Below are 27,312 nucleotides of genomic sequence, written 5' to 3' on the forward strand. Positions count from 1 at the left end.
TGATAGATCCTAAGTACCCAAAGAAATCCTTTGCAGTGACAAATATTCCAATCCCCACAGAACTTATTTTAGGGAGTAGGTGGGTTTGCTTTTTTTTTTTAAAAGTGGCATAACTCTGGTCATTTTAAACTCACCTGGTAGTTAAACTCTTATGTGTAGTACACATGTATTATAATACTAATAGAACAAAAAATGTGTTACATGACCAGCCCTTATTGGAAACAGTGCAGTCTTAAGTAGACTCCACTGTAGAGTAGCCAACATTGCACAAAGAATATGGTATGATAACAACATGTTTTATTACTGTATATAACAGTCAGGTGTTTCTTGGTGCAAATAGAATTGTTTGCATCTTAACATCAGCAAAACAAAGGAACTGGTTATTGACTTTCACCGCACTAAAGAGCTTCTATGTCCGGTCACTATTCAAGTAGTGGGTGTAGAGGTAGTCCAGTCCTACAAGTATTTGGGGTCCACATTAATAACAGGTTGTACTAATCTGTACTAATCACAAAATAATTATATAAGAAAGGGCAGGCTGTTTTTCTTTTAGAGACTATGTTCCTTTAATGTGGGAAGTGGCATCCTTCACATCTTCTAAAACCCTATGATGACCAGTGGGAATCTCTATACTGTGTTGTGCTAAGCTGGTAACATCACTTCAAGAGAGGGCCACCGAATCAACAGACTAATTAAAAAGACAAGCTCAGTTATAGGATGCACTCTTGACCCCCTGGAGGTAGTAGCGTAGGAGAGAATTAAAACAAAACTGAGTGTCATTATGAACAATCCTGCACATTTTGATCTGACGCACTAACACTGAGTACTTTCAGCCAATGAATTATTCAGCAAAAGTGTGTCAAGAAATTCTGTTGGAGCTCCATCATTCCGACAGTAATATGTCTGCATAATGCCTCACTGTGACTGTGACAGCCAAGTCAGATGTTTTCTTTCTTTTTAATTTTCTTCCTTTATAGTAATTTTGGTGTGTGTTCATGCCAAAGTGTGTATGTATGTATTTATTTATTCTATCAATTCATTCCCTTGCCTGCCTGCCTGCCTGCCTGACCTACCTAACCACCTACCGTGCATGTCATCTGGTGTTCTCCTTCCTGTGTATGTTGTTACATGGTAAAAATAAATTACTTTCTGTCTGATATCACAATCAACCTGACTGACAAAAATCGGGTAATAACAGTAATTACTCACTGTCTAATGGCACTGCACAACAATGTTTTTGAAAAGTCTTGCTTCCTGAAAAGTTTTTGCTGTTTGTGACAGTTACCTACAGGGTATGCAGAAATATAGTTTTGGTTTTACAGCATCACGTAGGAACTCCAAGAAATAACCATTTATATGTATACTGACAACGTATTTAGTCACGTTTATGTTTTGCATAAGCTATTAAATTCAACAGAATTAAAAGTGTTTTGCTCCTGATTTTCTTTTGTATTCAATGTCTGGTGCATCACATTGCAGTGTCCAACAGTAATCAGCAAGCATTGACGGATTCAGTTGCCCTGGTATCGTTTCTCCATCGTAGCAATGTCCTGGTGAAACCTTTCACTGTGTTCGTCACTGACAGCACCGAAATTTGTGGGGAAGAAGTCCAAGTGTGAGTGGAGGAAATGAATCTTGAGTGACGTTGCACTTCATTGTCTTGTATGTAGTGCTGGTTGGTATACCGGTTCATACTGAAAACCGTTTTTTATTTTTGGTATGATATGGATTTTTCTTATATTCCAACAGTTTAAACTGCCTTAACAACGTTCGGAATGTGGCGCTGCGGGAACCTGTTTAAGGGGGTCCTTTTTCACTGCTACACCGCTAAACACTTGCCATAGAGGTGTTGCAGGAGGCTCTTTTTCACTACTACACCGCTAAACAAGCATACAACGGAGTACAGTGGAACCTCGAGATACGAGTTTAATTCATTCCAGCACTGAGCTCGTATAGCGAATTTCTCGTATCTAGAACAAACTTCCTCATTGAAATTAATGGAAATCCAGTTATTCCGTTCCTCACCCCCAAAAATATCAACATAAAAATCAATTTTCCTAACAAATTACACTGATAAATAATATATACTGTAGTTTACCTTTAATAAATAACACTGGTAAATAATACAGTAATCCCTCGCTATATCGCGCTTCGACTTTCGCGGTTTCACTCTATCGCGGATTTTAAATGTAAGCACATCTAAAAAAATATCACAGATTTTTCGCTGGTTCGGATTTCTGCAGACAGTGGGTCTTTTAATTTATGCTACACGCTTCCTCAGTTTGTTTGCCCTGTTGATTTCATACAAGGAATGCTATTGGCGGATGGCTTAGAAGCTACCCAATCAGAGCATGTATTACATATTAACTAAAACTCCTCAATGCTATAAGATATGCATCCCGAGCTTGATTGTTTGCTTGTCTCTGCCTCTCTCTCACCCTCTCTGACATTCTCTAAGCCTGATGGAGGGCTGTTTGCACAGAGGCTGTTTGCTTAAAAGATACTGACGCTCCTCTAAAAAATGCCGCTTTATTGCGGTGCTCGGCATATTTAAAAGCACAAAAGCACACGTATTGATTTTTTGATTGTTGCTTTAATCTCGCTCTCTCTCTCTGGCGTTCTCTCGCCTGACGGAGGAGATGTGAGCAGAGGGGCTGTTTGCACAGAGGCTGTTTGCTTAGAAGATACTAAGGCTCCTCTAAAAAATGCCGTGGCAAACTTAAAAGCACAAGTATTGATTTTTTGATTGTTTGCTTTTCTTTGCGAGTGCTCTCTCTCCCTCTGAAATTCTCTGCTCCTGAAGAGAAGATCTATTTGCATTCTTTTAATTGTGAGAAAGAACTGTCATCTCTGTCTTGTCATGGAGGACAGTTTAAACTTTTGACTAAAGAGTGTTATTTCATGTCTAGAGGGCTCTAATAATGTTAACAGTGTGGGAGAGTTTATAAGGGCTTAAAATATATAAAAATAACTACACAAACATATGGTTTCTACTTCGCGAATTTTCGTCTATCGCGGGGGGTTCTGGAACACAACCCCCGTGATCGAGGAGGGATTACTGTATAACTGTAGTTTACCTTTATGAAGTGATAAATTGTTGGAACTCTGGCCCAAATTTATCAGCAGCAGCTGTATCAGAGCTCGCAGCCTCCCCATGTCGCACAACACTGTGAATACCGGTTCTCTTTTTAAATTTTTCAAACCATCCATGGCTTGCCATAAATGCCTCCTCATCTTCAGCTGACGTACCTGGTGTTTTTCGGAGAAGGTCCAAGTACAGCTTCTTAGCCTTAGCGTAAGTGATAGCTTCCGACACCGACTCGCCTTTTAACTGCTTCTCGTTAATCCACACCAACAACAGCTTCTCAACATCTTCTAGGAGTTTTGGACGGTGCTTGGAAGTCATGGTAACTCCTTTGGCCACATCAAGTTTCTTAATTTCTTCCTTCTTCTTCAGAATAGTGCAGATCGTCGATGTTGAACGGCCGTAAGTCTTCGCCAGTTCCGTCACTCTTACACCACGCTCATGTTTATCTATGATTTCTTTCTTAATTTCAACGGCCATGGCTGTCTTTTTTTTCTTTGCAGCACTATCTGAGGCAACAGTCTTCTTGAGAGGCATCGTGGAATAATTATTTTCACGTTAAATGCAAAAAAAACCAATGAAATCTGGCGCACAAGCGTAGATCCTCATGCTACGGGAGAACAAGGAACACTGAGTGAGCTGACGGGTGGGCAGCGTCAGCTTGGGTGAATCCCAGAGTCGAGGCGGATAGGGAAACGCGTCACGCATACCCACAGCCTGGCTCGTGGCTCGTTCGGGAGCCAATGCTCGTATTTAGATCTGAATTTTTCGCTCATACTTTCCTCGTATGTTGAATTTCTCATATACAGAGCTGTTCGTATCTCGAGCTTCCACTATACATGTGTTAGTAGAGTTATTGCACGGTGGCAATGGACAAAGAACTTTCTAAAACTGAAGCTGTAGCAGACGATAAAGTTGAACATGATGACACAGAAGAACTTTTGCTGGAAAAAGGAGTCACGTCTGTTGTCTGGAGATACTTTAGATTAAAAAGGCTGGATGTGGAAAGTTATGTTCAAATGTGTGAATACTGTTTCTATACTGCTGGATAATACTGCAAGCCAAGTTGTATTTTTTTCAATACTGTGTAATGTACCTGGGTACAGTGTAATAGTGTGACAACATTTAGACTTTATTCTCGATATTTCCACTTTAATCTTGAAGCTTATGATGAGAATAAAGTCGATAGATTTTCTCAAACCCCGTCATAAGTTATGTAGCGCATTAACTGTTTTGTGTTGTGTTCCCGGAGCCATGTTAATCGCTACATGCTTCTTAAACTGACTTCCTCTTGCACTAAGAGGAGGCGCAGACAGCACACAGAATACATTAATTTCATGATATTCCTGCTCCCTGAACATTTAGAATGCTAAGATAAATACTTGATATCATTTTCATGATGAAATACATTAAAGCATGTATTAATCATGTCGGGGCACGGTGGCATGGAGGTTGCACTGCCGACTCGCAGCAATGGGGTCCCGGGTGTTCCCTGCTTTGAATTTGTATCCTTTTTTTTTAACTCGGTGTGCTTCAGTTTCCTTTCAAAGTCATGTAGGATTACAGGTTTTGTTATGCTATATTAACCCTGCTAGTGTATGTATTGCTCATATTCATCCTGCGATGTGCTGGCGCCACGTTCAGGATTTCCTCCTGCCTTGCACACAATGCTTGCTGGGGTGGGTGCAACCCTGAATGGACGGCATAATTAAACATGTATAACGAAGTTTATAACTAGTTTTAATTTCACAAGGATATTTATCGTGTGGCGATTGGTTATGTGGAGAAAGAAAAAGGAAGGATAGGAACTGGGGGTTTAATACGTCAGAAAGAGACAGCACACATGCAATAAAGAAAGCCCGCTCAAAAGAACATCTGTGTTCGTGTCTTCGACCACCAGATCACGAACCAACATTTACACAATATTTAAGTTATACCTGTGCGGTACCCATTCATTCATCAAGTTTTTTGGTACTTCGTCACATCTGCCATAAAGTTCTCTACATTGAACGTACACCTGGGGACCTCTTACTGCAAGGGAGCAGCACTACCTCCACACTACTGTGCATGTTTAATACATGTTTTAATGCATTTCATCATGAAAAATTATCTTAGCATTCTAATTCAGAGAGCAGGAATATCATGAAGTGAATGTATTCTGTGAGGCGATCGCTGCCTCTTAGTGCAAGAGGAAGTCAGTTTAAGAAGAGCGTAGCGATTAACAACTGGGTTGGGGAATACTTAACAAGGCATTTAATGTGCTACATAACTTATGACGGAGTTTGAGAAAATCTAGTGAATTAAACATTGATTTTAGGATGAAGTTTAGTTTACGACATTCTACTTTAATGACAAAATAAACTTCGAGAATAAAGTGGAAATGTCGACTTAATCTCGACATATAGTTTTTTTTTTCTTCACTGTGACTATTTTTTTTCTTCTTCACCGTGGCCCTAATACGATTCTGTAGGGCTATACCACGAATAGCATTATAAATGCAATTTGCAGTTTTATTATTTATGTATATAACTTAGCTTGAAGCAAGGTCCATATTAATGCAGTTTGCCTTAATGATGGTTCAGTTGGTAAAGATGTCATAACCAAGTTGCAATTGTTTTATTTTATTTTATTTTTATTTGGTGAATACTGTGTAATGCACCTGGGCTTGAAGTCTTGGAAGTAATAGTATTATTACTGGAAGTTGCACTATTATTTATTTTATTGTTATTATTTAATAGTTTAAATATTATGCAGTTTAATGATGGTAAAGTTGTTTAAAAAGTCACTTGAACATGTCAGTGGACAGAGATTGTTAACATTAACAAAGTGTAGTTGGTTTACAAAAAATATTTACTATTTATTCCTTTTCTAAGACACTGTCCAGTGCAATACAACTTTTGACAAGCACCTCTGGATATTTTACTAAGTCTAAATGTCACTTTGGATGGTTGAAAATATGTTGTCAAAAATTTAGTTTAACTTGTTTGCAAATATTATTCCATAAAAAGGCTCTGTATTTTGACTGCAACTGTCATGCAATGTGATTCCTTCTCTATTAGTGCCACCCCCTTGAAAAATATCACTTTATGGGGCCATGCAAACCTGTATTAATACTTGTGTGCACATTAAAATATTTTTTTGTTCTATGTATAATTCTCATGTCAGTGGAATAGGTTATTCGTAGCCAGTAATTGCAGTGAAAGTGTGGTTAACATCCACTCATGCATGGGGAAAAAAATACCGTCCAATACCGTGAAACCGGTATAATTTTGAAAAATACTGTGATATATAATTTCTGTTATACCACCCAGCAGTACTTGTATGCTTTGAGATGTTTGTCTACCAGCTGAATGTAGTTTGGGGCTCTGTAATTGCCCAGAAAATTGTCAACATCGTCTTTGAAGGCTTTCTAGGTAATATTTTCTGGCCCAACTAACAAATCTTCAAACCGCTTGTCACTCATATCATGTCTGATCGGGGGGCCAACAAAAATGCCCTCTTTGATCTTGGCATCAGTTATTCTTGGGAACATCTGTCTTAAATAACGAAAACCTTCACCTTCCTTGTTCAGTGCTTTCACAAAATTCTTCGTGAGTCCTAGTTTTATGTGAAGAGGAGGCAAAAATATCTTTTTCAGGTCGACAAGCGATTCATGTGCCACACTTTTCTGTCCTGGAACTAACTTTTTACGGAGTGGCCAGTTCTGTTGAGAATAGTGCAACTCTTTGGCATGGCTGTCCCATTCACAGATGAAATAACAGTACTTTGTATAGCCGAGCTGCAGTCCTAGTAACAGAGCAACGACTTTAAGATCTCCACAGATATTAAGATCTCCACAGATATTCCAGTTATACCTGCTATACTGGATGTGCTTCAGCAACAATTCCATATTCTCATACGTTTCTTTCATGTGTGCTGCATAGCCAATAGGTACTGAAGGATAAACGTTGCCATTGTGTAGCAGAACAGCTTTCAAGCTTAACATTGACGAATCAATGAAGAGACGCCACTCTTCCGGGTTGTGATCACAACCCAAGGCCAAGAACAACCCTTCAATGTCACAACAGAAACAGAGACTGTCGACTTGTGCAAAAAATTTTGTTATATCATGATGTCGGGTCTAGAAATATAGAAATTTTCGTACCTGGTGACAGCAAACACCATTCCTGCAGTCTCGAACCCAGAAGCTCGGCTTTTGCTTCTGACAGACCCAAATCTCTGATCAAATCGTTCAATTCGGACTGTGTTATCAGATGTGGATCACATGATGAGCACGGTTCAAAATCTGGGTCAATGTCACTGTCAGTACCCTGCATTGCCGTTTCTTCATCTGGTTCGTCTAAGGTCAAGTCCTCTGGTGGTTTCAGAATTGGAAGACTGTCATCATGTGGCATGGGTCGCATTGCTGAAGGCAGATTAAGATATTCAATTGACTTCTTGTTTTTGGCAGAGAAAGCAGACACATTAGTCAAACAGAAGTAACAGTCCGTCACATGGTCTTTCTGTTCTCTCCATAACATCGGAACAGCAAACGGCATCGTCTTTTAAGTGCCTCTGAGCCAGGTTCTCGGACTGACAGCACATGTCGCACAGCAAATGTGAGGCACCCATTCCTTGTCTTGATCACCAATTTTGCAGCCGAAATACAGATGATAAGCTTTCTTCACAAGAGCAGTCATCCACCGTCTCTGAGGCGCAAGTGTATATTCACCACAGATATAGCGGAATGTATCGCGGCTGTTACGACATTAACAAGACATATCGCCCGACCCCAAGACATCTATAGAATCAATACTTACTGTTATATTGCTACAGATACTATACTTTACTATACTGATATTATACATACACACTGACTATCTATATAAACCTAATGAGCAGGATCGGTCTATGCAAGCCACCTTTATAGCATGCTGAGACAGTGTCAAGCTCATTCAGACCTGCCCAGGCATGCCAGGATGTCAACTTCCACAGAACAGATTCCAACCTGGCCTGATTCTATGCCTGGATATGCCCAGGCTGCACAAACCGTTGTTGACAAGTCACTTACGGGAGCAAAAATGTTTGGATACAAAAAAAAAAAAATCATGGTAAAATTGAAACAGAATGTGATGGGTGATATTCGTGATCAGCACCCAAAAATCAATGAGAAACATCCAACAGTATTCAAGAAGCAAAAACTTTGTTGTGCAGTGTGGTTGGGGTGTATGTCTGTTGAAGGCTATTTTAGGAAATTTGGGGATATTTGGCTGTACAACGTTTTTCATGGTGGTGGATATCACAAAAGTTACATGAAATGATAAATGGTTTTGTCAAACAATGTACCTGCCCCATGAATGGTAAAGTAAGTGAAATTTATTGTTTATTTATTCTAAAACATACAAGCAACTATTTCTTGACTTGTATTCAGGTGAGTATATCAATTAGTATATTCTCACTGGACTGGTATGTGAGTGGAGAGTGGGAGGTCTATTAAAATGAGTCTTTAAAAATTTGAGAAAGATTAAGAGATATGAAAAGTCTTTAATGAGGTCCTTTGAGGGCTTTTATGTACTGTATGCGGTATATGCTTTTGGTTTAACATTTATATTATTTAATATCTTTTTATTTCTCTAATATTTTTAATAGTGCATTTATTTTATTTGAAAAAACCTTACTGTATGTGGCATTGTACTGTAGATGGTGGTATAATGACAGTAGTATCTTTTATTTTGATTTATTGCCCCACTTTCGCAAAATGATTTTTATTTTCATCTGCAATATGCATTTAAATAGCCACGTGAAATAAAAACCTTTGTGAGTTTTACTGAAAAATGAAAACAATTTGAAAAAAAATGTAAAGGATGAGTAGATAAATGAAGGTGGATTATTACTATATTTAGAGGATCAAATAAGGCAAATTCATAGAAGTCAATGTTTTGTGTTTTCGTTTTTGTTTCCTACCAGCATCCTCTTATTCACCAAAGTTGATGAGCCAGGTATAATTTTTGAATCAGGCAAAGAATGGCTGAGGAGCCCATCTAATCATTGTTGCCTTGGATTTAATACTGTAGCAGAGCTCTACCTCCTTCATGTCCTAATTCCAATGGGCAAGTTTAAAGATGCAGAAACCTTGGCTGGAAATGGTGTAACCTTCAATGATGAACAGCGCCAGGTTGTCATGGAGATCATTAAGCAGAAGAGAGAAGAAAAAAATGGAATTCCTGACCCTGGTCCAGCAAGTCAGATTCAAACCAAAAGTACCTTGACATCAAAACAAAGTAATCTATAGTGCCTCTTTGTTATTCTAGTTTCTCTAATATGGCATAGTTTTATTTAACTATAATTACTAACTTCTTATTGTTAAATAATTTCTGTCAGCCTTTTAAGAATTAGAAGACCTTACGATAGCTATGCACACAGTTTAGGGTTTGATATGATTTAATGCAAAGTTCTGTCATTTGCACTTGAGAATTGAGAGGGGTATGTTTTGTTTCACATGGAGGTTGTATATCCCCTGTATGTGTCAATGAGCCTACAGCAGCCATAATGATAGGAATTAATGAGGTATACTTAAACATGTAGATATTCTAGTAGAGGGATAACTGGGTTACACTGAGATTTGGAAGCTATCCTTTCCTTTTAAATTTTCCAAAGAGGCTATTCAAATAATACAAGCAACAGAGTATAGCAATTTCAGGTAACGTTTGGCAGATTCCAAGATAACAGAGTGATAGCCTTGACAAATTATTACATTTTTCATATGTCAAGCAGAGATAATCACTACTAAAAAAAGCTAATTGATTACTGTAGTTTGTAAACTTATACAGATCAACCTGAATATGAAAGGTTTGGATGGCCAACATCTACGTAATTTGCTTTCTTTCTTTGCAGCCCATTTTTAAAATGACATTAGGACCAGTAACTAAGACCAGTAACTAACTAACTAAGAATGAAGCTGAGGGAGAGTTTTTTTTCCAAAGTTAACTAATTCAGGCTATGACTGAAGACTTAGTCTTTCCAGAGATGAAATGACCAAAAAAAAATAAAAAGTTATAAAAATTCTTTGAACAATGGTGCGGGTAAATTAAAAGTAGTGGCCTAAACTATTGGATAACAAATGAAAGCAGGCAACAATTACAGTTCAGTGTGATTCCCAACATTGGGCACAAGGTAGGAACCCCCTGTTAGGGTTTATCATGGGGCTCAGTCACATGTACATCCATACTTATACACTTGGGCACATTAAGAATTACCAGTTAACCTAACGGGGATGGGATTCAGATTCAGGCAGCTGGAACCATAAGACAGCAGCCAGCATGCAATCCCATAAACTGAGTGACAATGCAAAGAAATTAAGGAAAGAAATGGTGAAGATGAAAAATCATAAAAAATTAAAGGCATACTTTAGAAAATCTACATTTCAGTGGGGTAATATCAAATGCCTCCTTCTGAAGCTAGAAGGCTGCTGCAGTAAACAAAAACAACATTTTAAGTTGCAAAAGATGATAAAATACAATTACTTAAAGACACCCAAATCATGGCGATAAAATTAAAATGAATACCTTGGCCAACGTGTTCAAAACAGATATTAATAAATAAATTAATGTTGCATTAGTCGAATCTTAACACTGACTTAAAGATGGTCACTGTCTTTGTGCAACCAAAAAAGTTTAACTGTAGGCTTATTGTACCTCTTATGAATCATATTTGTTAATGTAACGTTCCACATTACAATTTTTTTAAAAATGATATAAATAATTGTGAAATTAACACATTGATACACTGTGTGATTAAGTTAAAATGAACAAATAATCACAGATATAATGGAGCAATTAAATGTCATGAGGGCATGAATGTGTCTGAGAAACTTTCTATAGATGGATGTTTTAAATTAAAAATTCCAGCTTTAATCTCACTTAAAATGGGGAGAAGGCTAAGTGGTTTTAGGAAAGAGAGAATAAAAGAAGAGAGTAATGACAAGAGAAAAGGGGCTAAGGTGATGGATTGTACATAGACAGACTAGTAATGGGATCAGAGTTTGGCCTAACACTAGGGCTAAAAAAAAATGAAAATGTATAGAGGTCCAGTAAAAAAAGAAAAAAGGCACTAGAGATGATTAAATGCAGCTTGCGGCAAGTTATATTTAAAGTGTGGTAGATGGAGAAGTCGATTTCAGAGCTAAATCAGATACAGGGTGTTCAGATTTCACAATGAGGAGTGATATGAGTCAGGAAAAGGAAAACAGACAAAGGAGTAAAGAGTTGAATATAGATTTTAATAACTGGGAACTGTACTTATGTTTAACCTTTTAAATTTTTTAATGAAACCATAAATTCATGTACATGTAAGATTGTGTAAGAATAAAATCTCTAAATAATGTCACATTCATTTTGTAGAAATCAGGGACCTTATTTTTATGCTTTAGTTATGTTTAATTTTTACTGTGTAATGTTTACATGTTTAATTTTAACTTTTTTCTGTTTTGAACTGCAGGGTTTCCATCTAAATGTTTGCTGCCTCTTGTCAGATTGTTGCAAAGAGGTTTTCTGTTGATAAGGAGAGGAGTTTGCTCCATTCCTTTGCAGAAGGTGGTCCTCGCTGTCATGATTCTTTTCCTGCTTTTGATGCGTATAGACCCTGGTGAGATTTGCTGCTTGCTTGTGGATTTGTGAATTTGCGTTTGTCTATATGTAGAAGATTATATGTCTTTCATCCTATTTTTATTGATTGTTGAACTGTCCATTATAAAATCTTGCCTGTGATGCAACAGACAGCAATCACAGAAGTAGTACAACAATAGGTTACTTATCAAATGAATATATATCACAGATCAATTTTTTTTTGTTTTGTCTAGGAAATAAATGTTACCCACAAAATAGTCACAGTCTTGAATAAGATCTTCTAGTTTACTGAATAAACTCAGTTTATCAAAGAATCCTTAATAGAGTGACTTTGTTAACTCTTTTAATTATTTTGACATTGTCACTCAAGATAAATGTAGGGATAGTAACTGGAACTTGGCCATTAACACTTCCTTTACTCTCCTACTGATATACCTCTTACTTGAAAGACTTCCATTTGTGTTTCATGCTCAGGAAGTCTTTCATCTGAGCGTTAAATAAGGGTAACCTGAACAATAGGCACACATACAAAAAACATATGTATTGAATAAAAAGTTTGATTATCAGAAGCTCAATGATCCCTTGTCTATATAAGTAATCATTTAAATTAAATAATACATGGCACGTCACTTGCAGCTATGATAGCAACCAGAGTTATTGTTTACCTAAAGATTAGTCTCTCAAAGCTGCCTAGAAGAACTTTTGCTCATCCTTTCATTCTTCCTTACACTAATGCTTCTGTTGTTCCAGGCTTATTGTCTGTTTTACATGAAGAGCTTGCCAGTTCTGGGCTTTCATTTAGTTGTTCCAAAAATTAAATTTCCTTTTATATTTTAGTTGTTGGTAGATTTTCTAGAATTTAGAGTTAAGTTGGGTATGGCTCTGAATTCATACTTGCATTAATAATGGCAACCTGATCAAGGCCATTGACAGACACTCAGCAGTGCTTAGCAGTAGGAAGGTTTAGAGTTTTTACCAAACATGGTGTTTTTGGTGAAATGTTCAATTTTACACAGCTCTGTCCAGATATCTTTTAATATCTTTCCAGATTGGTTTTTGCAAACTAAATATGGGAGGAAATGTTATTTTTTTCAGTGTTATGTTTTCTTCTGCTTCTCCAATGTTAAAATCCATTCTTACTCAGCCTGCCTGTGGTTGTTAAGATTTGAACATGGACATGACATGAAGAGTTCTGGGGCCCATTTCAACATTTTTTATTTGTCTTCTTGTTACTCACTGTTGAACAATATGCACATCTATGTAGTGGCACTTTTGTCTTAAATTGTCTCCATTTGTTGACTGCCTGGCTTACAGTAGACGTATCTGTTAAAATATATATTGTTACAAATGTCTAACCTTCCTCAGAATGGTGGGCATTTACAGTACTTTTCTGGAGGTTATCTGGGGTTTCATTAAATAGTGGATTGATGTATTACAGTGTTCTCCCTAGTGTCTTTTGCGCCCGGCTAATTTAGTTGAGCGCACGGCTGTCAACTCGCATGACATTGTGAGATGACAGCCACAGATCTGCAGGCACAGGCAGATCTAATGATCTGTAGATATGGCAAGGGACGAACGGACGGGTGGGCAAATATTTTAGAAGCAAGATTGCAAGTTGCGAGGGGAGACGCTCGGAACAGGAAGTTGCTGATCACTCGATGCTAAAGCTAATAGCAGGGATGAGGCAGAGCGGAGTTCACAAGCAAAGAGTATGGGAAGGTGGGCTTCGAGAGGGGGGTGTACATGGTAATAGTGGGGGCGGAGCAACTTAATACAGTAGCAAGGAGTATGGAGAGGTAGGTGGGCGAGAGGGGGCTGTACATGCTAATAGAAGGAGCGGAGAGGCAGTTCACAAGCAAAGAAGATGTGGAGGTGGGCGGGCGAGAGGAGGACTGATAAAAAAAGTCTAGTGGAACCAGCCTATCAGATATCAGAAAAAGGGCTTCAGGAAGTGACGTCTTTGTTCTCAGTGTCAGTGCAGTCTGCATAGTGCTGCTAAGCATACAGCTGCTCTCTTGTTCAGTACATAGCAAACCAATATGTATATACAGTTGTTTAAGAATTAGGCGTGTTCTTTGTGCAAAAATTGTAGGACTCACTATGGTTCCTGTTAAAGTGACTACCTCTGCTGTTTTTATATTTGCTCATACTGAGGGTTTTGTTAAAGTGATCCCATCTCCCATTCTTATATTTGCTCATATTTGGACCTGCAAATATTGCAAAAAGTGTGCAGAAACCCTTGCAGCACACACTGTGTCCTGAGCAAAAGTTTTGCCACTGAATTGCTGAGGGTTTTGTACGGAAGTGTATTAGGGCCACAGTGAAGAAAAAAAAGTACGGACAAAGTGAAGAAGAAAAACCTATATGTTAAGAATAAAGTCGACATGTTGACTTTATTCTCGACATTTCCACTTTATTCTCGCCGTTTATGTCGAGATTAAAGTCGACATTTCCACTTTATTCTCATAGTTTATTTTGTCATTAAAGTAGAATGTCATAAACTAAACTTCATTTTAAAATCAATGTTTAATTAACTTACAATGGGGTTTGAGAAAATCTAGTAATGTAGCACATTAAATGCTTTGTGTTTTAAGAGTTGTTAATTGCTACGCACTTCTTAAGCTGACTTCCTCTTGCACTGAGGAGGCGCTGGCAGCGATCACTGCATAAAATACATTCACTTCATGATATTCCTGCTCTCTGAACATTTATAATGCTAAGATAAATACTGGATATCATTTTCATAATGAAATGCATTTAAGCAGGTATTAAACATGCACTGTGGTGTGGCGGTAGTGCTGCTCCCTCGCAGTAAGGGGTCCCCAGGTGTACATTCGGTGTAGAGACCTTTATGGCAGGTGTGACGATAATATAATACAAAACACTGGATGTATGAATGGGTATCACACAGGTTTAATCTAAATATTGTGTAAATGTTGGGTTTGTGATCTGGTGGTCGGAGATACGAACACCAAATTCAATGGATGTTCTTCTGAGCAAGCTTTCTTTATTCCATGCGTGTTGTCTCTATCTGACGTACCAATACTCCAGTTCCTATCCTTCCTTTTTCTTTTTCCACATAACCAATTACCACACGATAAACATCTTTGTGAAATTAAAACTAGTTATAAGCTTAGACCACGGAGCGTTCAGAACTTTAAAAAATCTTCGTTATACATTTTTAATTAGGCCATCCATTCAGGGTTGCACCCATCCTTGCAAGCATCGTGTTTGAGGCAGGAACAAATCCTGAACGGGGCGCCAGCTCATCGTAGGGTGAATACAAGCAATACATACACACTAGCAGGGTCAATTTATTATCACAAAACCTCACATCCTACATGACTTTGAAAGGAAACTGAAGCATGCAGAAAAACATGCAAACTCAAGGCTGGGAACACCCGGGACCCCTTTTGCTGCGAGGCAGCAGTGCAACCTCCACGCCACCATGTCTCCACATGATTAGTACATGCTTTAATGTATTTCATCATGAAAATGATATCAAGTATTTATCTTAGCATTGTAAATGTTCAGAGAGCAGGAATATCATGAAATTAATGTATTCTGTGTGATGATCGCTGCTTACGCCTCCTCTTAGTGCAAGAGAAAGTCAGTTTAAGAAGCACATAGTGATTAACATGGCTTGGGGAACACTTAACACAAAGCATTTAATGTGCTACATAACTTATGACAGAGTTTGAGAAAATCTAGTAAATAAAATATTCATTTTAAGATGAAGTTTAGTTTACGACATTCTACTTCAATGACAAACTACGAGAATAAAGTTAACATGCCGACTTTAATCTTGACATAAATGTTGAGAATAAAGTGGAAATGTCGACTTTATTCTCGACATAAGCGTCGAGATTAAAGTGGAAATGTCGAGAATGCGTACCTGCTGTAATGCAAGTGTGCCTTGAATATCCAACAGGCTCTCACTTTCCCACTCAGAAGTCTTATTCATAGGTACTTTTAATTTTTTCCAAATGTTTTACCAACATGAGCAAAAAAGTGTTCAGAAAACAACACTGCTCAGTTATTTCAGAAAAGAGACACCACAAACTAATGAAGCTGTGGTGTCAACTCCTGATGTGGCAATTTCAGACATTGCAGAGGCTGGTCCATCAGGGGAAATCTCTTTAGCACACACTCAGCCAATTGATAAATCTAAGCACTGCTTATCTGGCATAAACAAACAATGGTTTAAAGATTTTGATTGGGTATTGGTCCAAAAAAAGGGTATATGTGGTGCTCATTGTGCATGAAATATTCAAACAAACACCCCCCCAAGAAGGGAGTTACCTTAGGTAAATGTGCCATGCACAAAAATTTGAAAAGAAAGCTTGCTGGACCATGATATAAGTAAAACACACATTGAGTTTTCTGCTGACCTTTTAGGAAAGCATGTACTAGAACAAACTGGAATCGGTCAAATTAAAAGATCTGTATCTTTGTTAAATATCTTAGAGAGAGATGCCTTTGTGGGAGCTTTAAGATCCATGCATTGGTTGGCAAAAAATGAGTTGCCACATACAACGTTGTTTGAAAAGCTGGTGGAACACTGTAAAGAAATTGGTTGTTCCTTTTTACAACATCTCAATGTTGGTAAAAATGCACATTACACCTCTGAAAGAATAATGCAAGAGCTTCTGGATGTCTTACCATCAGAAATAAAACCTAACATACTGAAAAATCTACACACGGAACATTTTTTCAGTAATCTTTGTGATGAAACCACAGACATCTCAGTTGTAAAACAATTAATTATGTACATTAAATATGTTTGCCAGGTCACTAAAGATGTCAGAATTAGTTTTGTATCAACCCGCAATATGATTGATGGCAATGCGAAGACTATAACCAACACACTGAGTGAGACTATGGACACTCTAGGCTTGAAAACTGCTGATCTGGTTTGACTAAGGTCAGATGGAACGGCTGTTGTGATTGGGAAACAGAAAGGTGTGGCAAAACTGCTTAAAGATAAAACATCTGGACTCTGCCACTGTGTAAACCACCGATTGGCACTTGCAAGTGCCCAAGCAGCAGCTGCTGTACCTTCTTATTTAAAAAAACTGAACGACATCTTAAGGCAGCTGTTCTATTTCTTTCAAAATTCTTCAGTTAGGATGGCTGGTTTAATGGAAATTCAAAATATTCTGAATATTCCCCAGATTGAGATGAAACTGGCCAGTGACACTAGATGGCTGTCTCATGACTCTGCAGTTCAGTCACTACGACAGTATATGATGAGTGTCATAGCTGCACTGGAAAGAGAGGCCACTGAACAAAATGACATCACAGCTGAAGGATTAAGCAGATGTATTAAAACGTACAATTTTGTTTCTTCTCTGATGATACTTTCAGACATAATACTTTGTTGTCCAACGTATCTAAGGCTCGGCAAAGGTAAGATGTCAGTCTTACCGAAATTTAGCCAATTTTGCTCACCACAAAATTGTCCATCACGGAGTTGAAAGACACTACTGGGAGATATTTTCAAAGCCTTCATCATTGTCTGGCAGAAGAATGGTCAGATCTCCGCATTGTTTATACACAGAGTGATGTAATGTTATTCAAAACTGCAATATATGATAAATACCTAGAGACAGTTGTCAAGCACCTAGATGCAAGATTCCCTGACATGCCAATTATTTCCAGCTTTTCAAAAGTTTTCAATGCAGAAACTCACGATTCTAGTGAGTCTGCTGAAATTCTTTTCGATCATTACTCCAAAAATGGTAGCCCTCCAGTTTTAAAATATGAAAGTAGTAGGCAAGAATGGACAGTTGCATCAAAAATGATTTGATTATGGGAAAGCAGCAGACAACTGGGCCTCTAGGAAGAAAAGAAGAATAAATATTTAACTGAAGACACTTTCTGCATATGCAAGTTGGCTTTGAAGAATATTTTTTAATTTTTCTTCATTAGGTTTCCCATACTTTTTTTCATTGTTTTCACTTTTCTTCCCGACAGTGACAATACTTGTACATTTAATTTTCCCCACCACCAATTTTCCCTGTCCCACCCCACCCAGCTACTTATTCATGCCACCCAGCTGGAAAAACTTTCTGGGGAGAACACTGTATTATAATAACCTGTTTGAACAGGTCAGAATTACATTGACCAGATATTTTAGTTTTATATGATTTCAGTTGACTTTATAGTTAATTAACTCATTTTCGAGTTTTGCACAGGTGCGAAAAATAAATTCCAAACCTATCAAAATCTATAGAAGCTGTACCCAATCCAAAAAAGAAACACCCATGTCTTTCTGGGTGCTTACAATTACAGCCTAAATATTAACTGCTTACTTTTTTAGAACATTAGAACAATCTAGACGAGAACAGGCCATTCAGCCCAACAAAGCTCGCCAGTCCTATCCACTTGTTTCCTCCAAGAAAACATCAAGTCGAGTTTTGAAAGTCCCTAACGTCTTACTGTCTACCACACTACTTGGTAGCTTATTCCAAGTGTCTATCGTTCTTTCTGTAAAGAAAAACATCCTAATGTTTGTGCGAAATTTACCCTTAACAAGTTTCCAACTGTGTCCCCGTGTTCTTGATGAGCTCATTTTAAAATACAAGTCTCGATCCACTGTACTAATTCCCTTCATAATTTTAAACACTTCAATCATGTCACCTCTTAATGTTCTTTTGCTTAAACTGTAAAGGCTCAGCTCTTTTAATCTTTCCTCATAATTCAACCCCTGTAGACCTGGAATCAGCCTAGTCGCTCTTCTCTGGACCTTTTCTAGTGCTGCTATGTCCTTTTTGTAGCCTGGAGACCAAAACTGCACACAGTACTCAAGATGAGGCCTCACCAGTGCATTATAAAGGTTGAGCATAACCTCCTTGGACTTGTACTCCACAGATCGTGCTATATAACCTAACATTCTGTTAGCCTTCTTAATGGCTTCTGAACACTGTTGGGAAGTTGATAGCTTGGAGTCCACTATGACTCCTAAATCCTTCTCATAAGGTGTACTCTCGATTTTCCGACCGCCCATTGTGTATTCAAACCTAATATTTTTACTTCGTATGTGTAATACTTTACATTTACTGACATTAAATTTCATCTGCCCAAGCCTGTATGCTATCCTTCTGTAATGATATAATGGATTCCAAATTATCTGCTAATCCACCTATATTGGTATCAGCTGCAAACTTAACCAGCTTGTTACTTATATTCCTATCTAAATCATTTATATATATTAAAAATAGCAGCGGCCCTAGCACTGACCCCTGTGGAACACCATTCATAACATCGGCCAGTTCTGATGAGGTTCCTCGCACCATCACCCTCTGCTTCCTGTGTTTGAGCCAATTCTGCACTCAATCTTATCCTTAATAATTCCTTCCATTAATTTTCCTGTGATGCTTGTTAAGCTTACTGGCCTATAGTTGCTTGGATCTGCCCTGTCACCCTTTTTATATAATGGGATGATATTTGCCATTTTCCAGTCCTTTGGAATCTCTCCAGTGCACAGTGACTTCCTAAAAATATGTGTCAAGGGTTTATATATGTACTCACTAGCCTCCTTAAGAACACGAGGATAAATATTATCTGGGCCTGGTGATTTGTTTGATTTCATGTTATTTAATCTGAGCAGCACTTCTCTCTCTACAATTTCCAAATCCCTCAGTACCTCCTTAGTAGTTGCGTTTACCTCTGGGAGGTTATCCACTTGCTCACTTGTAAACACCTCAGAAAAATGTAAGTTTAGGGCATCTGCTATTTCATTGTCTGTATCTTTTAATTCCCCTTTACTATTCCTGATGAACTTGACCTCCTCCTTAACTGTTTTTTTACTACTAAAATACTGAAAGAATCTCTTGAGGTCTTCTTTCGCCTTATCTGCTGTATTCCTCTCCAACTGTCTTTTAGCCTCTCTGATATCCTTCTTAATGGTTGCCCTCATTTTCTCATACGCGCTACGGTTCTCTTTGCAGTCATTAGTCTTATATGCCTTATACAGCAGTTTTTTCCTTTGCAACTTCTTTTTTAAATCTTTATTAATCCGTCGTGGAGTTTTTTTTAGTTTCCTATTACTTCCAAATTTAGGTATGTATCTGTCCTGCATTACATGTAAAACATTTTAAACCTGTTCCACTGCTCCTCGACTGTCTCCACATTTAAAAGCTTATCCCAGTCTATCCTACTTAGACTTTGTCGCATCTGCTCAAAATTAGCCCTACCAAAGTTCATCTTAACAATTTTAGTCTTTGCATCTGTACTCTTACAAAATACTGAGAATTGTATTACATTATGGTCACTTGACCCTAGTGGTTCAATCACCTCTACACCCTCAATTCTATCCTGATTATTACAGAATACTAAATTCAGACAGGCTTCACCCCGTGTTGGTGCTTTAACATGCTGTGTTAAAAAACAGTCGCTAATTACTTCTAAAAACTCCATCTGCAAGGTTTTCCCAGTTAATATTTGGATAATTTAAAGTCCCCCATGACTATAATATCCCCCTGTCATCTTGCCTTTTTGATATTACTAAAAAGATGTGTGTTGAAATTACTGTCTGAATTGGGTGGTCTATAACACACTCCTAAAATAAGACCTTTTTCCCAGATATTTTCCAGGCGAAGCCACATGTCCTCACTAAGATGGGGTTCATCATCCAACTGAAGATAACTTACATTTAAACCCTGTTTGGCATAAACAGCAACCCCACCTCCTTTTCTGTTCTGTCTATCCTTCCTAAAAAATGTGTATCCCTCTATGTTACACTCATCCCCATCTTTGTTATTTAGCCAGGTTTCCTACCATTTTCCTACCATTGTTCTTGTTACATCTTGTCTGTTATGGTAAAGATTGTTGCTTACATTCTTGTTACATTTTGATTCATTCATTTGCTAGTATAACTCACTGGTTACTCCACAAAAGATAACGTGTGTTTTAAGTTTAAGCTTCAGTATATTTGAACCTTTTCAAAGAAGAAGACGACAGCGGAAAACGTGCATGGCACATAGTCTGCAGAGAAACTTGGAAACATTATATGATTTAGAAATGTCACTGTTATATTTTTAATAGTTAGTCCATTATTTTTTGGTGAAGAAAGTAAGGAGATGTCATAATTGGATATGTGCATGTGAAACGGCCACAATTAAATGTTCATTATAGAACAATATTTAGCATTTTTATGGGTCACTTTTAAATTACTTCATTTATATTTACATTGTTTGCCTACATTATTTATAGCATGTAGTTTCTTTTTCATTATAAACTAAATTGTATTAATTTTATGTTATAATTTGTGGTTAATATTAGTATTTGAAAAGATTGGGACTTGGGACTTAGTATCTTTAACATGCTTTTTAAAAAATGGCCACATTTAGTTTGTCATGCAAAAATAGAAATCTGGCATGCTTAATTTCTTATCATCTCTAAAAACAATAATAACATAATAGGGAATGTTTTGAAAAATATGGATCACTATTTTTATAGATGTTCATTAAAATCTCTGTTTATAACAAGCCTTATCTAGTAATATGGTACAGGAAAAAAACACACTGATTCACTCAGACCTTTATACATTGGACCTAAAACAATCCAATAAGCATAAGGCTTATTCTGCTTCTGTTAATCATAGAAAACATACAAAAGACTCTTTAATTGGCTTAAAAGTGGTGCAGAGGTTTGACACACCAATGGATGATGCTAGACATGTAGACAGATGGAATGTATTACATGCAAAAGAGTAGGGCTTAATTAATTAGAGAAGTAAGTAATCTGTTTCAATAATATATAATTTGCTAATAGGTTTTGCCCTTTAGTATATACAGGATACTCTGGTTGGCAAATCTAAGTTGGCCCGTATACATGACTTAAAAATAATAATTTTATATTATAATTTATATTCAGGTTCAGATTTCTTTTATTGTCATTGCACTTGGTACAATGAAATTACTGCAATCCTAAAGGTACATTCACACATAATGGATATAATTAAATTACAATACAGTACAATATAATACACATTGAACTTATGCATAATGCACATATGAATTGAGTACAATAATAGAAATAGATAAATAATATAACTTGCAAAGAATGCAAACATGTACTTGTAGTGCAAGAGTGACTGTTATATTGGTCATTGTCAATCATTATAAGTGTATAGTAGTATTCAGTTCTCGTATGACTCTGGGATAGAATATGTTCTTAAATCTGTTTGTATGTGATTGGATGGACCTGAACCCGTCTTCCAGAGGGCACCAACTCCCAAACATGCAATGTCCAGGGTGAGAAGGGTCTTTCATGATGCTGGCTGCTCTGTTGAGGCAGTGAGAGCTGAAGAGTTCCTCCAAAGAGGGCAGTGTGCAGCCAATAGTTTTCTGGGCAGAGTTTATGATCCTTTGAAGGGCTGTCCTGTCTGCCAATGAGCTGTTGGCATACCAGGTAGAAATGCAGTACGATAGCACACTCTCAGTGAAGCAGCAGGAAAAAAGACACCAGTAGCTTCTCCTTCAGGTTGTTATTTTGAAGATCCTCAGGAAGTAGAGTCTCTGCTGTGCCTTCTTCACTGTCACTGTGGTATTTATGGAGCAGGCGAGATCTTGTGCAATGTGTATACCCAGAAACTTGAAGGCAGCAACTCTTTTCACACAGTTCCATTAATGTATATTGGGTTTTGCCATAATACTAGATTTCCTTAAATTTATAAAATTGTGTTCTATTGTACAACTGGATAAACTATGTTTATTAACTTTAAATATGCTGACATTGACATGACATTGACAGAGTTCTACGTTTGACTAGTAATAAGTGCTAATATTGGCACAAGAGACTGGTGAAATGCCTCAATTTTGTCTGACATGCAATTAACATTCCCTCTCTCGATATGTAATAATGAACTTTAGCTTGGACATGTTCCCCCATTTGCCTAATGGCTTAAATAATGTTGAAAACAAAACAAACAAGAATTTCATTGTATTTTGTTCATGTGACAATAATGACCCCATAAACCTACAATGTCAAATAATGGATTTTTTTTTTTAACCTGCAGCTCTCCCCTCTGCCTTGCCTTGGATCTCCAGCCTCTTGCAGATGTTGAGACACATGTGGGACATGATGTTTGCACCATACTACAGAGCCAAAGTCAGCCATTAACTTTGGCTTCAACATTTTTGAGAACATATATAACCCATATTTTTTTATGAATATATCATTGGTCAAACTTGTGACTGGCCTTTAAATATTATATATAAATATTATATATTATTATTAATATAAATTATACAATATTATAATTAATATATTATAATTAATTATATATTATATTATTAATTGTATAGTTATTTCTCAACAGCTTCTTTTTTCTATTTATTACTGATTGTGTGAAGGAAAAAGTGAAAATGTATTAAATCATGAAAATATGTAAATGTATGTAAGATCAAGTGCTCCTTTCTTTTATCATTGATACTGCAGTGTTAGTTCAATTATTTTATAACAACTGCAGGGCAACAATAGAAATGGCTCATCCAGTTTCTTTTAGTTAATATTCTAAAGTAGAGTGCAAGTCAGATAAAAAAATAAGAATATTTAGAGAGGAATTAAAACGCAGTTTTGGAAATGTTAATTAGTGCTATACTATTACCTCCAGTTCATTTAAGGTATATCATCACTCTAGGAAAACTAAGGAGACCATGGTCTTCAATATAACAAACATATATCAGCGTGCTTGAAACCTCCGAAGGTGGCTCTTTAATGTAATACACAAACATCAATGCGTTCAAAATTTCAAGGAGGAGCCCACCCCATCTCTTGATGAAGCAACTGTATAAAACAGTCATACCAGCAAAACTTTGTTTCCGCTTCAAGTACAAGTTCCAGTACAATAAAAACTTGACAGATATTTAAAAAAAATAAACTTTTGTAATGTAAAGGTATTTCTGAATGAACACACTGTGAATAAATGCTGCTGAAATGCAAGAAATCTTAGTGGTAAAGGAGTAAGTTTTATATGCTGTTTAAAATTATGTATAATTCCATTCTAGATGTTTTTACTTCTAAATGTAATCATCAGACTGTCAAGCTGCTTTCAGTGATATTCTCCTAGCAAGTCTGCAGGCTTTCCACAGCCAGAAATGTAATAATCAAAATAGGTACATGGCTACTGAAACAATTAAAACTAATCAATGGATGGATGGATGGAAGAAAGAAAAGAAAGAACTTTATTTGACCCCAGAGGGAAATTTGAATTTTTACAGAAGCTCTTTAAATAAATGATATATAAATAGGTAGATAAATAAATAAATATACACAAACTAGAATGACTGTAAAGCAAGATAATTAAAAAGAAAGAAATGTTCTGACTTGGTTGTCCCAGTCACAGTGAGGCATTATACAAGTGGTACTGCTTTTGGTTAAAAGGAGTCCCAGTTGCATTTCTTGACAGTGTTAATGTGTCAGAGAGAGGATGTGCAGCATTGTCCTTAATGGCACTCTGGTTTGTTTAAATCCTCTCCTTTCTTACTACCTTCAGGGGGTCCAGAGTGTGACCTGTATCTGAGCTTGGACTCTTAATTAGCCTCTTGGGTATCCAGTATCCAGAATGAAAACAGAGTCCGACAAACTCATTTTTTTTATTTTTATTATTATTTTTCTTTTAACATAGCTGCCACACCCAGAGGAATAATTCCAACAATACGTGTGTTGTGCAAGAGGTGTTTTTATAAAACAAAAGCAAAAGATTGTTGAAAACAGCCTGGCCTTTGTCAGAGACATACTTACTAATGTGAAGGATGCAGTGTGCTGGAGAATGGTAAATTTTGTTACTAAGGAGTTCATAATATTGTGATTATCATTACCATAAAAGCCACTATAGTACATTTAGTGGGACCTACTCTTTGGTGCAGCTTGAACAGACTAAAGAACATCTTTACAATCACAAAGCCATGAGCAGTTAAACAGAACTTACATAGCAAGGTTCCTACCAAGCACAAACGATGAAATACAATACAAAACAAGTAAAGGAGGTCACGTTTCATAGTTTCATAATCATGGCAAAATATATACCAACTCATAGGCCACTAGTAAAAACAAACAATAAAAGCTTTAAAATGTTTAACACTGACATTTTTTCTTGATTCCTGTTGAGTTTGGTTATGTTTCTTTTGTCTTTTTTCTCTAATATTTTTAAGAATTTTGAGTATCCCTGTTTTAAATCCAGAGTTTCTCAAAAGCGATTGGCACTTCATGTATTGAAACATTGCCTAATACTTCTTAATTCACTACGCATTTTCACCAGTATTCTCTTGAGCCATATTGATCAAGTATTAATAAAGCCAAGTTGCACTGTATTATTTACTCGACAGTGATGGCGCACTGCACGATAACGTGAAGTGAATACACTTGATGAGAGCATTCCTAGTTTTCATACTCTTTCTCTGTCCGTTTAGCGTTAGTTTGCTCATAGGTTGATGCGCTTGCTGCTTCACGAGCAGCTCTTCTTTTCTCCGCACTAGCGGCCTGCTTCGTCTCTTCTTTCGTAGGCATCTTTTCACGTTAAAACTGATTAAGTCAGTGTTTGTGTTGCAATTACTTAGTACGTTTTCTTTCATTTTTCACTTAAGCTGACACTTAAGTCTTCAATCTACCTGAGGAATGATTTAAGATATGAAGAAGTAGGGGAAGTGACGGCAAAGGTGGTAGGGGATGAGAACTGTGCCCGTACACATGCGCCGCACACTGCCAAGAGTTTATTCTGCAATGAAGTAAAATAAAAAGAGGAATAACCTTGGAGGTCAATCATCACCCCGAAAGCAAAGATTAGATGTCATGTATTTTATGTGTACCAAATTTCAGGTCAAAAGGTTTGCGAGGTACAGGTGATTTAAAATCCTGGACAGACATATGGACAGCAACGGTAGTGTATTTATATAAGAAGATCTTTAAGTTAAACTTATGCTCTTCACATTTTAATTGTTTTTCTTTGTATGATCAGGCTTCAACCGTATACTTTTACCCAAGTCTTACACTGGGCAAAACACTATAACTAAATTACCCCATGTCCAGCACGTCTACACTGGGTTTCTGGGCATTATCCAATCTTCTACAAAACTATTCTGCAGATGTACCATACCAGGAAGCTCATCCCTTATAAGTATGTTATTTAGTTACAGTTTTTTACAATTGCTAAAGCACAATTTTGACAACAAGTCTCACTGTTGCTAATTATCTAGCACAATTCACAAAACACCTCACCCAAAGAGCAAAACACCTCACATACACTGCAAAATGAAACACTGCAACCAAAACTACATATAGAATGATCATAATGAAACTACTGCACTAAATGGCACACATGTCAGTCATATCACCAGATTTTTGTCTAACCAACTACACACTGTTGGGCAAAATGAAAAGCACTCTCATCTTTAGTATGCTTTGCCACAATACTACAATAGTCCAAATTGTAGAAAATTAGAGTGTTCACATGCACAGAAATATTTGCAGATACACACACATGCATTTATTTTTTTATTTTTCACCAAACAAGTCAGTGCAACATATGCACAGCAGATATATTTACATTGGAGCGAACAAAAATATGCTCAGGAAAAACAGTAAACTGAAAAAGAAAATGTGCAGAAGAAATATATAGAAAAAAAAGAGGCAAGAAAAATAATTGGGCAGCATCTTGCCTCTCAGCTGGGTCTGGCTACAATGCCTCATCCACATCACAGGCAATATCTTCCCTTGCCAGATAGCGAGGGAAGAAGCGCCTTGAGTGCCTTATCCATCCCTGAATCGCACCCACATCAATTTCATCACATGCCTCTTCCATAGCCTGCACAAGAGGCATGTGCACATAAGGCTGCCAGTCGTATACCTTCCACCGCCATGCTGAAAAGAACTCTTCTATGGGGTTCAGAAATGGTGAGAATGGTGAGAGGTATTTCACGAGAAACAGTGGGTGGTCAGCAAACCAATTTTGGACTGGGGCTGCATGATGAAAGCTCAAGTTGTCCCATACTACAACATACCGGATTCTTGCATGGTCTGCATCATTCATACACTCTGGTGGAATGAGAATGTTATGGAGTCTGTCCAGAAATGTTAGAATATGGCCTGTGTTGTATGGTCCAAGGTTGGCATGACGGTGGAGGACACCATGCATATTGGAGATGGCAGCGCACATTGTGATGTTCCCACCACGTTGGCCAGGAACATCTATAATGGCTCTGTGGCCAATGACATTTCTTTCCCTTCTTCTGGTCTTTGCTAGGTTGAAACCAGCCTCATCTATGAAGATGAACTCATGTGGGATTGCATGAGCATCCATTTCCAGTACTCCCTGAAAACAATGAACTAAAATCCGTCAATATGGTGTTATCCAGTACACTGGGAAACAATGTTGCGTGTAATGTGCTGCAGTCAATATTGTACTTACATCCACATATACTCGTCTGAGCTCTTTGTTTCTTTGAGAGTTTCTCTCAAAAGGCACCTTATACAATTGTTTCAGGCTGATTTGGTTTCGCTTGAGAATGCGAGCCAATGTGGACAGACTGACTCGTTGAATGTTGGTGAATATGGTGTTGTCTTGGATGATGTTGCTTTGAATTTCTCTTAATCTGATTTAATTATTCTCCAAGACCAAGT

At 37.3% G+C, this 27,312-nt stretch overlaps 2 protein-coding genes across 3 annotated transcripts in view; one reads left to right on the plus strand and one right to left on the minus strand.

The window, feature by feature from the left end:
- Positions 1-22,913, plus strand: part of pex26 (peroxisomal biogenesis factor 26) — a 40,910-nt gene extending 17,997 nt beyond the window's left edge. For both annotated transcript variants that reach the window (XM_039769527.1, XM_039769528.1), the window contains exons 4-6: positions 9,032-9,345; positions 11,561-11,707; positions 22,712-22,913. In XM_039769527.1, the coding sequence (XP_039625461.1) occupies positions 9,032-9,345; positions 11,561-11,707; positions 22,712-22,815 (565 nt within the window). In that variant the 3' untranslated portion in view covers positions 22,816-22,913. The remainder of the gene's footprint in view (positions 1-9,031; positions 9,346-11,560; positions 11,708-22,711) is intronic.
- Positions 22,914-26,368: 3,455 nt separating this feature from the next.
- Positions 26,369-27,287, minus strand: LOC120538596. The gene is made up of 2 exons (XM_039767985.1): positions 27,101-27,287; positions 26,369-27,004 (listed from the first exon to the last, which is right to left on the minus strand). The coding sequence occupies exon 2, from the start codon at positions 26,990-26,992 to the stop codon at positions 26,369-26,371; it is 624 nt and encodes a 207-aa protein (XP_039623919.1). The 5' UTR covers positions 26,993-27,004; positions 27,101-27,287.
- Between the last annotated feature and the right edge of the window lie 25 nt (positions 27,288-27,312).

This window comes from Polypterus senegalus, chromosome 11 (assembly GCF_016835505.1).
Source record: "Polypterus senegalus isolate Bchr_013 chromosome 11, ASM1683550v1, whole genome shotgun sequence".
Lineage (NCBI taxonomy): Eukaryota > Metazoa > Chordata > Cladistia > Polypteriformes > Polypteridae > Polypterus > Polypterus senegalus.